Genomic DNA, 14,900 nt, shown 5'->3' on the forward strand with positions numbered 1-14,900 from the left:
CTCCTACAATTCTAAGGGTTTTCTCCCCAAAATATGTCTGTGAAGGTTCTCATTTATCCAGGTCATGGTATATCTGGACATGCTGTATTTTTCTTGAAGACGTTTCACTGGTCATCCAACCAACTTCCTCAATTCACAATGACTTGCCTTGACTTATTTTTTTACAGATATTCCATGAACTGGATAAATGAGAACCTTCACAGACAGTCTCCTTTGTGCAGCTCACATATGTGGTCACACCTGCGCTAATGAGGAATTAATTTTACAAAGAGTTAGGCCTGGTTCACACCTGGGCATTTTACAGCGCCTTCCTACACGCTGTAAAACGCTCAACATGTGAAAACCAATGATTGCCTATGGGCATGGTTCCCACCTGGGTGTTTACAGCGCGTAGGAACACGCTGCAAAACGCCCTACGCCCAAAGAAGTAAAGGAGCTTCTTTGGGTTGTTTTGCCGCGCGTTTCCATTGGTATTCCCGAGTGTGAATCGGGGTTAACAAAGCGGTAACCCCGAGCCACACTCGGGAATACAGCGTACAGGTCTTACCTTGTCCGCGATCCCCGCTGTGTCTTCGTCGGCTGCCGACTTCCGTCCCTTGCGAGCGGCCGCGTCGCAGGGGGGCGGAGCCGGCGGGAAGTTTAAAAGTGAAACAAACATTTTTATTTTTTTTTCTAAATAGAGAAAATAAAGGGGGAAAAAACCCCCCAAAAATTATACCGCCAGTGAAACGCGCATTTCACTGAACGAAAAAACGAGCATAAAAAACCCGCTCAGGTGTGAACCCAGCCTTAAGGTCTTGTGAAGGGAACAAGATGTTCAGGACTTTGTACTTATTGGCTTCAAGACCTGGGCTTTGTGTAAAAAGACCAAGGTTGCAGGCAAGATTGGGAGTAGAGTGGTCATAAAGAGAAGCATGTCATCCCAAATAACAGCACATCTATTTTTGACTTTAGGACTCCAATCAAAAGTTGTTGTTTTTTAATCCCACTTTTGGAACATTGGGAAAGAGTTATTTTTTTGATATTTCTATGTTATCACTGGGGAGCTTTTATCACAAGGGCAAAAAGTGAGGGCAAATCTCACCATAGCGGCGGGCATGCAAAGCAGCAAAACCCTAGATAGGGAAAAACCTATATTAAGAAAAAATTGTTTTGCAGACATGAAGAAAGGGAGTTTTCTGTATTTTCAGCAAGCACATAAAATACCTGCTGATCTTGGCAGAAATGTCGTGTCCTTGTTACTTCCTGTGAATTGAGCTGAAAGCACAAATAGTGTTATCTTCCGCACATAAATTACTAATCCACCCGACCAGAGGGAATGTGGGGGAGAGTGGGAAAGGAGGGAATGTGGGGGAGAGTGGGAAAGGAGGGGATGTGGGGGAGAGTGGGAACGGAGGGGATGTGGGGGAGAGTGGGAAAGGAGGGGATGTGGGGGAGAGTGGGAACGGAGGGGATGTGGGGGAGAGTGGGAAAGGAGGGGATGTGGGGGAGAGTGGGAACGGAGGGGATGTGGGGGAGAGTGGGAAAGGAGGGGATGTGGGGGAGAGTGGGAACGGAGGGGATGTGGGGGAGAGTGGGAAAGGAGGGGATGTGGGGGAGAGTGGGAACGGAGGGGATGTGGGGGAGAGTGGGAAAGGAGGGGATGTGGGGGAGAGTGGGAACGGAGGGGATGTGGGGGAGAGTGGGAAAGGAGGGGATGTGGGGGAGAGTGGGAACGGAGGGGATGTGGGGGAGAGTGGGAAAGGAGGGGATGTGGGGGAGAGTGGGAACGGAGGGGATGTGGGGGAGAGTGGGAAAGGAGGGGATGTGGGGGAGAGTGGGAACGGAGGGGATGTGGGGGAGAGTGGGAAAGGAGGGGATGTGGGGGAGAGTGGGAGCAGAGGGGATGTGGGGGACAATGGGACCAGAGGGGAGATGTGGGGGACAATGGGACCAGAGGGGAGATGTGGGGGAGAGTGGAAGCAGAGGGGGTGATGAAGGTCACAGGTGGTATCTTCACTGGAGGATTGGGGGTGGTAATAGACTGGGATGGATTTAGCTAATCAAATGATGTGCTATAAACAGAAAGGTTGGGTTCATCTGAGTGATAGCATTCATCTGCACAGTGTGAATCCCTCTGTTACATTGCTGGTCAGTGCAAATCTTCTGTTACATTTCTGGTCAGTGTATATACCTCCGCTACATTGGTGGTCAGTGTGAATATTTCTGTTACATTGGTGATGAGTGAGTATTCCTCTGTTACATTGCTGGTCAATATTGCCGGATTTTTGCCACCTTCAACCCATCAGCAGCCACAACAGATATTGCAGGACTCAGCAGAATGTTCCGTGCTTGCAGTGTAATTGGCCGATTTTACAATTGACAAATTTGCAAGCAAAAAAAGCATAAAAAGTGAATGTGTAGTTTAATTTTAATCTACCAGTTTGCCTCATTTAGGTAAATTGGGGGGAAAGGCCTGCTTATTCTGAGTGTTTATGATATCCAATGTTTTGTTAATACACTTTAATGGTAATTAAAATGTTTTCATTTCATGTATTTCCCTAAAAAGGCCCACCAGCACCATGCCCATGATGCTCTTAAAGGGCCCTGCGTAGGGTTTTTTTTTGTTTTTTTCTTCTGGGAAAGTTTTGAAATTGTGGAATTCCACAGGAGGTGGTATCTGCTGATAGTGTTGATAAATTATTTAATTTAATATACAGGGTTATGGGAAGTAGGAATTTATCAAAGCAATTGCTACAGTTTTAGCCTCTTAGATAATTTTTTTTTTTTTAAATGTGCAAATCTGTCTTTTATAACATGTGCCCCTGTTTTGACCTGAGCTTCCACTACTTTTCCATGTTATTTGCACCTGTTTTCATCTGCGCTTGTTCTGGGCTGTCTGAAATGGAGCATCACCTAACAAAACAATCACAACTTAAGAAGTCCCCATGACCACTTCTTCAAGATGCGACAGTTAAGCTTTTTGCCTGGAGTTAGACTCCAGGCAAAAAGACTTCTATTAAACCTCATTTATGAACAACATTACACGAGCAGCATAAATCTGGCGCAAAGTGCATCAAATATATTCCGTGCAAGTTCAAACACTCGCAATTGCTATGATACAGTCCCCCGCTGTGTACTTTTTTGAAAGTGTTTGCTTATCTTGCCAGCAGACAATTCCACCGAGTTGGTTAAATAGAAACCAGTCTACAACATGGGTTGGGATTTAATTATTTGGGCTGTTGGGTCAGTAGATAATGCACATTTCATAATCTCTCATAGAACCTGGAAACTTCAAAAGGGCTTTAGCTTCAAGAATTGCCATTAACCAGGTTACAGTAACATTTATTAGTAGAACAATGATTAGCAGGTCTCTGGTTATCAGACAGATCATAATCCCATCACAACATCCTGGCCTGGGGTATGAAACCCATTCGGACCATTGTAAACCGCTGATCACCATCAGCAGCTACACATCCTTCTCTGGGTATTTCTCATCACAGAGCCAGGATTATGACCTATCGTAATACATTGCCTGGCCAAAAATAGTCACACTCTAATATTCAGCTGGGCCTCCTTTAGCTTTGATTATGGCACGCATTCATTACTGTGGCTTCATTTCGATAAGCTTATACAATGTCACAACATTTATTCCTTTCCAGAGTTGCATTAATTATTCACCAAGATCTTGTAGTGATGATGGGAGAGTCGGACCTCTGTGTAAAGTTTTCTCCTGCACATCCCAAAGATTCTCAATGGGGTTAAGGCCTGGACTGTGGTGGCCAATCCATGTGTGACGATGATGTCTCATGCTCCCTGAACCACTCTTTAACAATGTGAGCCCAATGAATCCTGGCATTGTCATCTTGGAATATGCCCAATGTACCATCTAGGAAGTGGTGACGTCACCCTTGCATGTCATATGGGTGTAGGCCACATGTTCCTTCCATACCCAGAAGCACCAGATATTTTGCACCAGCTGAGGTAGAGAAAGGAACCATGGAATGTGATGGAAAGGTATCAGTGGGTAGTGCAGAGATTTTTTTTAAAGCCACTGTCCCCCCCCAAATAATGCATATTATGTACATCTTTTATTTGTTTATTTTGGTCAAGACTAATTGTCCGGTCATCATGAGATCATCAGACTCATCAGAGCAGTAACTTTCTATCTGATGGCTGTCGGACAAATGGAGCCTCAAAGCAAGTCGTTTCGTTGTGCTGTCCGAGTAGCTAAACCATAGTGCTGAGAAGGCTTTCTCACGTATTGAATGCTGATTTGTAAAATAGAAATTGTATATACAGTAAAAAAAAAATATACAGGGACAGTTTAAAAAATTGCTTTTATACTGTATGTGCAATCTCTAACAGAATTCTGACTTGGGATGAGTCACTTGCTCATAGTGTCATCAGACGTTGAACCCAAAACCCTTTATAGTTCGCCTTTGAAAATGAAACCAATAGCTAGATTGTCTTCTGGTAAATGTATACTGTTGCAATTTATAGAATATGTGAAACTGTTAAAAATGCCACAATCTAAAAGTTGTATTTTAAGCAATTAACACAGCAATGAACACTTTTATAAATATGTTGTGTTGCCAAGTGAAGAAAACCAGGGGAAACAAGAGGCCAACTCACCATTTTGCTTCTTTTAGGGCTATTCAAACGGCAGCATTTCCTGGCCGTATTTAGACACCTAACAGGCAGTTATAACGCCATGTCTAATGCTCTGCTTATAGCTGTAGGTCTGCAGTGTGAGATCTAAGGCACTGCTGCCTCTGACTGCAAGTATCACCACATGTCACAGTGATTTACTGCTGGCTGAAGAGGAGTCTCTACTGTAATCTGCTTTATTGAAAAACATTTAAAGGGAATATATGGTGGTTCTGTACACATTTTCTGTATTTATTCTTGTTTTTGCTTAGAACTCGATAGCTCAAGCTCCGATGTATACTCAAGTCACCCCCTCTTGCCCCTTCACTGCGTGCTCTGTTCTTATGGGCCAAGGAGTTTCAAGAGAAAAAGAGCCTGAAGGTAAACAGCTCCTGATGTGCCCTTTTTTATTGAATCCTAGGCCGTGAGGAAAACCCTGTATTAAACGTTTATTTGTGAAACAAATATTTTCTACAAACAAAAACATAGAACAGTGTAAAAAACATAAACCGAAACACAATTTACAATACAAATGACATAAAATAAAACTTTGTCTTTAATTCCATTTCAGCCCTCCTAGAATTTTTTTCACAGGCCATTCCTCAGTAAAAGGCTGCACTCACACCAGCAGCTGCACTACAACGCACACCCGCTGCATTGCACCATTCACCTTTTTGTTGTTGTTAGAAGGTTTCTGATTATTATATTCTATATTTAGACTGGTTAACCGGTCATTTGTTTTTTGGTGAATATAGACATCACCCCTTCATGATGAAGGATTCCCACAGCACTATTGGTTATCTAAAGATAGCTGTAGTTGCCTGCCTTGAGGGAGGGAGGGAGTAGAGTCACTGCTCCATCTCATTGACTTGTGAGTGTGTAAATTTCAACTTGAAATGCTCAGCGTGGAGAGAATAATAAATAATATTCACATTACACTGGTCTACAAATTATGGGAAATGATCAACCTCCGAGCTAAAATGTGTTAATTCTTACATATTTTGATGAGATGAATTAGAAATCAGGCGATTGAGGTGCTGGTTGGTTGGCTAAAGTCTTCAAGATATTTCACAATAAAGATTGATACATAGGCGAGTATATTTGCCTTCTCAAAAAAATTCATCCCCACACAGCTACCTCCTCATGTATCACTTGCCCCTCCCTTTTACATTGTAAGCCCTCAGGGGCAGGGCCCTCCTTACCATCTTGTCTTGAATTATATTGTGATTGTAATGTCTTCCTTATATTGTAAAGCGCTGCGCAAACTGTTGGCGCTATATAAATCCTGTATAATAATAATACAATGGAGGGAGGTGTCTGGTGATCATGATGCCTCCTAACTTCTCTACAAAGTACGGTAGAGCAATGAAAACGGCACCACATGGAAGTGTATACATTTATCTTCACTTGGACACTAAATATTATGACCTAACTCATTTATTGTTCTTTTATTGCAAGGCGCATTTGTCTTGGTCAGATCTACGCATCATACAGTTACCTGTGAAAGTGTCATTGCCTAAAGCCCGGTTCCCACCTGGGTGTTTTTCCGCTCGTTCGTACTCGCGGAAAAACGCTCAAACAGGGAAATGCCATTATTTTCAATGTGCATGGTTCCCATCTGGGCGTTTTTCCGCGAGTACGAATGCGCGGAAAACCGCCCTACGCCCAAAGAAGTACATGCACTTCTTTGGGGAGTTTTGGTCGGGCGTTTCCATTGGGATACAGCCAAGTAGCCCTCGGAAACACGCGTTTTTTTTTTACCGTGAGTCGCGGTAAAAACGCGCGACGCGAAACGCATGACAAACGCGCATATTCAATATGCCTAGGTGTGAACCCAGCCTAACATTTCCAAGGAACAGTTGTGTGATATTTTCCCTCAGAAACAAAGATGCCTCGAAAGTGTGTAAACAACGCAGATAACTTCTGCTACATTAGTGGCGAGGTTACCGTATTTGCTGGCGTATAAGACTACTATTAATACTTAAAAACATCCCACGAAAATTGGGGGTCGTCTTATATGCGGGGTATACAATGTATACCTTTAGTTAGTTTGGGCCAAGCTAGCCCAAGCCACCTTGGCTTGGGCTATACTGAGCTTATGGTGATGGGAGGAGGGTAGTATGTGTCCTCCCGTTACCCTAAGGAGAACTATGGGGAAAAGCCTTAACCCCATAGTTCTCCTTTAATCTGAAGTTAGAGCTTGGCAGATTTTCATGCAAAAAGCATGAAAATGTTACATGAAAAACCAATAAATGAATGGAAAGTTTTGTTACTGGTATCAATAAAAAGATACATTTCTAATGATTGGTGTGGCACCATTCTCATTGCTATATCACATTTTGCAGAAATGTTATGGCGCATAATCGCACACCCCCCTCGTAATTTTTAATTATTTTGATGCAATTTTGACCTGAAGCTGTATCTTGGAAACTGGAGCCAATTAATATTCAGAACTTAATTTTCCTTTATTAGTGACCCAATTCTGGTAAAATTTAGCTGCTTTCATTTTCGAGGCTTTCTCCTTGTAGACCAGTGTTATTAGTATTCACATTAGTAACAGTCACAAAGTATTATTTCATATTTTCCTAGATTTTTCTTTATCCTAATATTAATATATAAATTAAATATATACAAAACCACCACACATTCCCTTTGCATTAGGCTGTGCATTCACATACACAGTATATACTTAAAGAAAGTTAGTTTCCTTTTAAAATTTCTATAACCTTAAAAGAGAACTATGAGGCGAGTGATTTTCACCCAACCTCATAGTTTGAGCCGACATGTGACAATGAAACTGTCGCACGTCAGCTCAATAGATCGGGAAGGGAGCGAACACATACCATCGCTCGCTCGCTTCTCGATCATGTCCCTGCAGAGAAAGGTGTTTGTCAGTCACGGCTCCCTGCAGTGATTCCTCCCCGCTCCGATCCAAGAGTGCTGACTAGCAGAACGGACGGGGGGAGGGGGCAGATACAGCTGGCTCTGCCTCTAGATAGGCAGAGCCTGCTGTCACCCCCGGCTGCGGCGGTCTCGGTATACCATGAGCTGTAGCGCGTGATATACTGAGCTTTGGGTCACGGGAGGACGCTAGTATATTTCTTGCCATGACCCTTAAGAGAGCTATGGGGAAAAACACTTACCCCATAGTTCTCTTTGAAGTATAGGAGTGGACTCATATACTTAATGAATCAAGTCAATCGATCCACCTCCAAGATGGCGGCAGGCATGCACAGTCTGCACACTAATTTATGTTGTCCGGGAGCCTGGCATGAAGACCTCCAGCCCTTGCTCTTTCACATTTTCAGCCACGCCAAGCAACATAAGGTTCTTAACCTGAACTCTAGGCAAGCAGCTAAATTCACAGGTGAAATACATATACGGGAGTTGTTTTACCTGTCAAAGCATTTGTAACTTTGCCTATCCAGTCCTGAGATTTACAAAGCTCTACTACACAACACAACCAAGTGGATGATGTCACTTTTAAGTTAAAGGAGAACTATGGGGTCAGTGCTTTTCCCCATAGTTCTTCCCAGGGTCACGGGAGGACACAAACTAGCGTCCTCACGTCAACCAAAGCTCAGCATTCCGCGATACTGAGACCGCCGCAACCGGGATGGATCCTGACATTACTGTCTGGATCCACTTAGCTGAGGCAGAGCCAGCTGTACTCACCCCCTCCCCTGTCCGTTCCGCCAATCAGCGCTGGAGGATCGGAGAGGGGGGGCTCTCTGCAGTGAAAGGATCGAGAAGGGAGCGAGCGACGGTATGTGTTCGCTCACTTCCCGATCTACTGAGCCGACCTGTGACAGTCTCATTGTCACACGTCGGCTCGAACTATGAGGATGAGTGAAAATCACTCACCTCATAGTTCTCCTTTAGGTTCCCACCTGGGCGTTTTATAGCATTACTACGAGCTATAAAACACTCAACATGTGAAAACCAATGATTGCCTATGGGCATGGTTCCCACCTGGGCGTTTTACAGCGTGTAGGAACGCGTCGGCTCGAACTATGAGGATGAGTGGTTTTCACTCGCCTCATAGTTCTCCTTTAAGTAATGCGGTGGTTCACTTTCCTTCCCCATGCAAAATGGTATCTGCCCCCTATTGATTGACCACCTTCCCCCAAAGAGATAACTGGGCTTAGTAATTGGTAGCGGTTGTGATGTCTTTTGGCCAATGATCGACTTGTAACATCACTAATCCCTGATATCTGATGACAGAACACTCCCAGATTGGGATTGCTTTAAAGTGACATTAAAGGATAAATGTTTTTCCCTCCCCCCCCCATGTTAATGTCAGCACTTACCTTAAATGATGTCTCTTATTCCGATCTCTTCTTTGCTGATGTTTTCATCTGTCCCTCCAGTGGTGCGGCGGCTCTCTGATCCAGCGCTTACTCCTCTCTGCTAGCAGGCACTTCCGATCCCACGGTGTCTGCATCCGGGTGCACGCGTCCATAGACTTACCTTGCGTCTCTGCTCGTCTCCCGGCCGAAAATCCGAATTGCGCATTGTGCCCGCCCCAAGATGCTTTCCGGCCGCCGGTGCAGTTTCGTTTTCTCGGGACGGGAGCGCGCAGCCGAAACAAGGTAAGTTTTAAGCGCTGTTAAATAGTTTTTGTTTTTTTTAAAAACATTTTGCCTATATCTGCTTGATAGCAGTAGATATAGGCAAAAAAGACGGGAGGGTTTAGAACCCCTTTAAGGAGAAGGAAACCTGTGTTGTCTTCGGTTAGAAGAACCTCATTCTTAGATAAAGATAAACCAGAATACTTACAATACCAGGCTCTGTGCAACTGAGATTTCTTTTTCTCTTAGCAGCTACAGGTTGTGCACTGAAGGTCTCATGTAACTAATAACTAATGTAAAACTCCCCATATATGACTGCCTTACTTCCCCTGTGGGTATCTTTTCTTTGTGCCAGAAGATTGGGGCACTCAAAACATTATTTGGCATGCTGCAGGCATACTCTTTCATTTACTCTTTTGTTTATAAAGCTGCCAGAGTTAATATGAGTTTCAGAACACTCCAGCAGAATACATTGCATAATGTGGGTAAAAGGCACTCAAAAAAGCATGTGCTATTAGGCTGGCACTCATTCTCAGTTAACAATGTATATTCAATCCATCAGAACACTTCAAAGGGCAAGAAAACATTATTATACTATTAAAATGTTTGGGCTTGCATAATATGGTTGGGTTTTAGGAAATGGAGAGGGGGATTGTGACAGGCAGATGAAAATACTATGAAGCAGTAGCTTGTCACCGATCGGCTAGTTTGTAAACTCAGCATTACTGCCGCCCGCTGTCTCTGTGTAGAGTATATGTTCAACCTTAAACCTTACCCCTTCGCGACCAGTGATGTGCATAGTACGTCACTGGCAGTGGGCCCGTTTAAACAGACTGTTTACATTTGTAAAGCCGACTGTTGTCTTTACAATAGAAGCGATTCTGGCGACTCAGCTGTCGCCAGATCGCTTCTTTGGGCCGGTAAACTGCCCGTCCCTCCCGCCATGTTTCACGGGCTCTGCTGCCCCTCCTCTGGGCCCAGGACAGGCTTCTCGGGTGTCAGTGGAAATCTGGGAAGGAGAGCGGCGAACGTACGCTCACCGATCTCCTCCCTGTTCTATGGAACTGGGAGCGATGCAGATTGCATCCCTTCTGGTCCCATAGCTGTCAGTGCTGGGCTCCTGAAGCAATGAGTTATGGATGTGCGATAAGCACTTCAAATCGCTTATTTACAGTGTAAAGGTGACACTGGGGGTCTTTTGGACCCCCAGTGTCACCTTAAAAAATACCTGTCACCACCAATATGCTATCACATGGGGGGCTTTTTGGGGTACTGAATTTTGTTGCCGTTTCACAGACGCACACAATTTTTAACTTGGGCATGTTGGGTATCTATTTACTCATTGTTACCTCATCATTTATATTTTATAAAAAAAAACAATGGGTATTTTATTGTGTTTTGGGGCACTAAATTTAACTTAAGCGCATTTTTTACTACATTTTTGGGTTTGTTAAGTTGCGCCAATATCGTGCAACATAAAAATTTGTAACTGCCACCATTTTATTCTACAGGGTCTTGGCTTTCAGAAAATATATGTTTGGGGGTTCTAAGTAATTTAATACGTAATTAAGTAATTTAATAAGTATTGTACATCATTTTGGAATTACTTGAGCATTATCTGGCACACCTTAAGTACTGTTGCATTTTCTTATCTCCTAATTCACTTCCCGCCGAATCCGTGGAGTCGAAAATTATTTCCATTACAGCTCTATTAGGCTCCCTGCTTGTTGCAAGTCTCCAGGGGGCTGGTGAAATCAGGCCAAAGTTCCAGCAACTCTTGTGGTGTAAAATGGTGCACTGTGACCAGACTGGCAAACTGGCACCTGTCATACTTCATTTTTTCTCCTAAGAACCAATTGCCTGCTGGTTTGGAGATTTGAATTCCGATACTTTGAAGGCACATTCCTACAAAAACATCCTCAAATGGGAATATGTTGATGTCATGGGCTTTCTTGTATATCCTTCCTGCCAGGTCTCCGGAGAAGATGTAGCTAGTGCCAGAGCAATATGATGGATAGACGTCTTTGGAGTACTGTGACAATGGCATATACCACTTGCTGCTTTTGTCTCTCTGGGGCGAAGCGCTGTCTACCACCAGCCCAGTATAAAAATTCACGTTGACAGGACTGGAAGGCAGCAAGACCTTATCCATCAAAAACCAAGGGTTTAGGAACATGTCAGAGTCGATTTTCATAACGTAGCTCACATTTGGGCATAAGCGACTGACCCATTCAATGCCCATCAATGTCTTGAGGGTGAGATTGTTGTAGGAGTCTATAAAGTCTTGCTGTATTATGTCATGGAAGTTGGAGCTCTCCAACATGACCTTCTCCTGAATTTCCTGACTAGATGATCTCCCTAAGAGAAAAAGTCTTGTTGTATTAACACCATTGACCAAGGTCTCATTTGCCCATGTCTTCCTTAAGGTATCTCTATTTAGATTCTCTTGAGGTATGGAAGGGATAAGCAGCAGCAGGAATGGAGGACCACTTGCACATTTCTGGTCTTCTTCTATGAGGTAAGGGTACATAGGGTTAGGAGGGACTTCCTTGGCAGGAATATTCTTAACAGTGGTGAACGCTTTGAGCTTTTTACTGGTGTAGAAACTGTAGCTAATTAATATAAGAAAGATGAGGATGAGGAATAGAGCTTTTTTCGGAGGTGACCCCATCCAAATGCCTTCCTGTGTACAGAAATAAATATTTTGTTATTCCTTCCAATTACTTAAAAACTGCATTCAATTCTAGTAAAACAATAGAATACACAGCATAGTCCCACAAAAAGTTTAACACAAAAGAAAACCTCATAATGACTCTGTCAGAAGGTCATCAAAATCCCAAAAGAACTAACCTATAAAAAAAAGGATTCAAACAGTCCTGTTCATTGGCCCGTTTCATAAAACGTCTCTCTGTAGGAGAGCTCCCGCTGCCGATCTGATTTGACTCCTATAGCAGGTTGAATAGTGAGTCACCCTGCTGGTGGCTGTAGTTCCTCCTGCTGAGGAACTACAGCCACCAAGACACAGTAGTGACGTAGGGCACACACTATTCTACACACTCCAAACTATGAAATAGGATCATCCTAGCAGATCTGCTACAGAATTAAGTTTTAGCAAACAGGTCTGAGGACAAGAATGTATAAAGCTGTTTCCTTCAAACTTTGGTTCTTCTGTGATTTAGTGACCCACTGACAGGGTAACTTTAAATAGAATATACACTCACTCGCCGCTTTATTAGGTACATCTCTTCAACACAAATATCTAATCAGCCAATCACATGGCAGTAACTCAATACATTTCGGCATGTAGACATGGTCAAGATGGTCTGCTGAAGTTCAAACCGAGCATCAGAATGGGGAAGGAAGGTGATTTAAGTGACTTTGAACATGGCATGGTTGTTGGGGCCAGAACTGCTGATCTACTGGGATTTTCACACACAACCATCTCTCGGGTTTACAGAGAATGGTCTGAAAAAGAGAAAATATCCAGTGAGCGGCAGCTCTCGGGGCAAGAATACCTTGTTGATGTCAGAGGAGAATGGGCAGACTGGTCCAAGCTGATAGAAAGGCAACAGTAACTCAAATAACCACTCGTTACTTCTGAGGTCTGCAGAATACCAACTCTGAACACACAACACATTGAACCCTGAAGCAGATGGGCTACAGCCACAGAAGACTACACCGAGCGCCACTCCTGTCAGCTAAGAACTGCAAACTGAGGCTACAGTTATTAATGGCTAACCAAAACTGGACAATAGAAGACATTGAAAAACGTTGCCTACTCTGATGAGACTCGATTTCTATAGTGACATTTGGATGGTCGGGTCAGAATTTGATGTAAACAACATGAAAGCATGGATCCATCCTGCCTTGTATCAACGGTTCAGGCTGGTGGAGCTTCACATCATGGATGTGCAGCCGACAAATCTGCAGCAACTGTGTGATGCTATCATGCCGGTGTGGACCAAACTCTCTAAGGAATGTTTCCATCACCTTGTTGAATCTATGTCACGAAGGATTAAAGCAGTTCTGACAACAACAAAAATTGGTCCAACCCGGTACTAGAAAGGTATACCTAATAAAGTTGCCAGTGAGTATATCTTCTGTATGGCAATGGCACTCTAGTGATCTGGTCCGTGGCAACAACTCACCAGCGTAATGGTCAGACTTAGCTATTTGTTGGTCATTACTGAGCACTGCAGCCCAGGTCTCTGTAGTGCACTCCTATCTCATTTAGAAGGGGTCAATAGACTAGTCAATAATCTACTAACTCAGGGCTCAAAATTTCAGGTCCTGAGCTACTAGCCAGGCCTTAAGAGTCACTAGCCACCAGTTGCCCCACCTAACCCTTATGGCCGTGACACACTGCACGCGAAGCCGTGCAGAACGAAGCAAAGCTATCCGGCACGGAGCTTTGCGTGCAGTGTGTGAGCTGAGTGCAGGCAGATGATTGACTGCACCTTCAGCCAATCGGCTCGTGTTTAACAACCGGCGAGACGTCGCATCCCGCCGCCCCGGTTTATACGCACGAGCCCATTGGCTGAAGTTGAAATTGTTCATCTTGGCACGCTCAGCTCCGCGAGCTCTCACCAGCTGAGGTGCCCAGGAGAAAATGACATGACACACTGCTCGCAAAGGCAGCACGCCACCGCTGTGCGCTGCTTCGCGTGCAGTGTGTCATGGCCTTAACTCTGCCCCGGCCTTAACTCCGCCCCTAAACACACCCTCTTAAATAATCTTATGATAATTCTTATCTTATGATAGTTGCCGCTTGTAAACGGCAGATTAGGGATTCCTGCTGCAGGAAAACGCAAGTTCCTGACACAGGAATCTCTAATCACAAGAAAATGACATGACACACTGCTCGCAAAGGCAGCGCGCCACCGTTCCGCGCTGCTTTGCGTGCAGTGTGTCACGGCCTTAACCCTGCCCTGGCCTTAACTCCGCCCCAAAACACACCCTCTTAAATAATCTTACAATAATTCTTATCTTATGATAGTTGCCCCTTGTAACCGGCAGATTAGGGATTCCTGCTGCAGGAAAACGCAAGTTCCTGACACAGGAATCTCTAATCACACCTGAAATATACTGTAGGTGTGAATGGGGCCTAATGTACACATACACTAAAGGTGTCCATACACCTGCCGATTATCGTACGATAGTTGTGGGTGATCCCGCGATCGTACGATAATCGGCAGATGTATGGGCAGCGTGTGACTGCTGCTACCGTACGGTCGCACGACTTTCGTCTTCCAAGTACGCTGGAAAACCTGGCGAAAATCGTACGATTTTTGGCGGGTTGGTGGCGTCGTCGGAAGACGATTGCCGCACGGGCGCACACTGCCCGCTCAGCACTGCAATCATCGGAAGCGCGCCCCTCAGCGGGTGTAATGGTCGTACCCCGGCGAGGGCCGGTGCCGCCGTCCGTCGCGGGCCTGTGCAGACACGTCGGGTCCTCTCCTCCTCGGGTCGCGCACATCGGGTGACGGCTCCTGGTGTCAGTGCCCGGAATCGTGCTGCGCAGGCGCGTGGTCGATCGCCGGCGCCTCTCTCTCTGCCGGGAGATGCGTCCTGCGCAGGCGCGCCCCGTAGCTCCGCCCCCTCTAGAGCGAGCGCTCGGCTTAAAGCCGCCGCTCGTTAGTTGATCGGCGTCCCACTATTGATGTAGGTGGACGCTGATCAACTCAGCACGCCACACGCTCC

General features: G+C 44.9%; 1 protein-coding gene across 1 annotated transcript in view; it reads right to left on the bottom strand.

Moving 5' to 3' along the window:
• Nucleotides 1-10,911: 10,911 nt before the first annotated feature.
• The window catches only part of LOC108791814 (beta-1,3-galactosyltransferase 2-like), a 5,424-nt gene continuing 1,435 nt past the window's right edge, over nucleotides 10,912-14,900 (bottom strand). The window contains exon 2 of the mRNA XM_018562390.1: nucleotides 10,912-11,883. Coding sequence (XP_018417892.1) covers nucleotides 10,912-11,883 — 972 coding nt within the window. The remainder of the gene's footprint in view (nucleotides 11,884-14,900) is intronic.

Source organism: Nanorana parkeri, unplaced genomic scaffold (genome assembly GCF_000935625.1).
Source record: "Nanorana parkeri isolate BGI_ZX_2015 unplaced genomic scaffold, ASM93562v1 scaffold576, whole genome shotgun sequence".
Taxonomy (NCBI): domain Eukaryota; kingdom Metazoa; phylum Chordata; class Amphibia; order Anura; family Dicroglossidae; genus Nanorana; species Nanorana parkeri.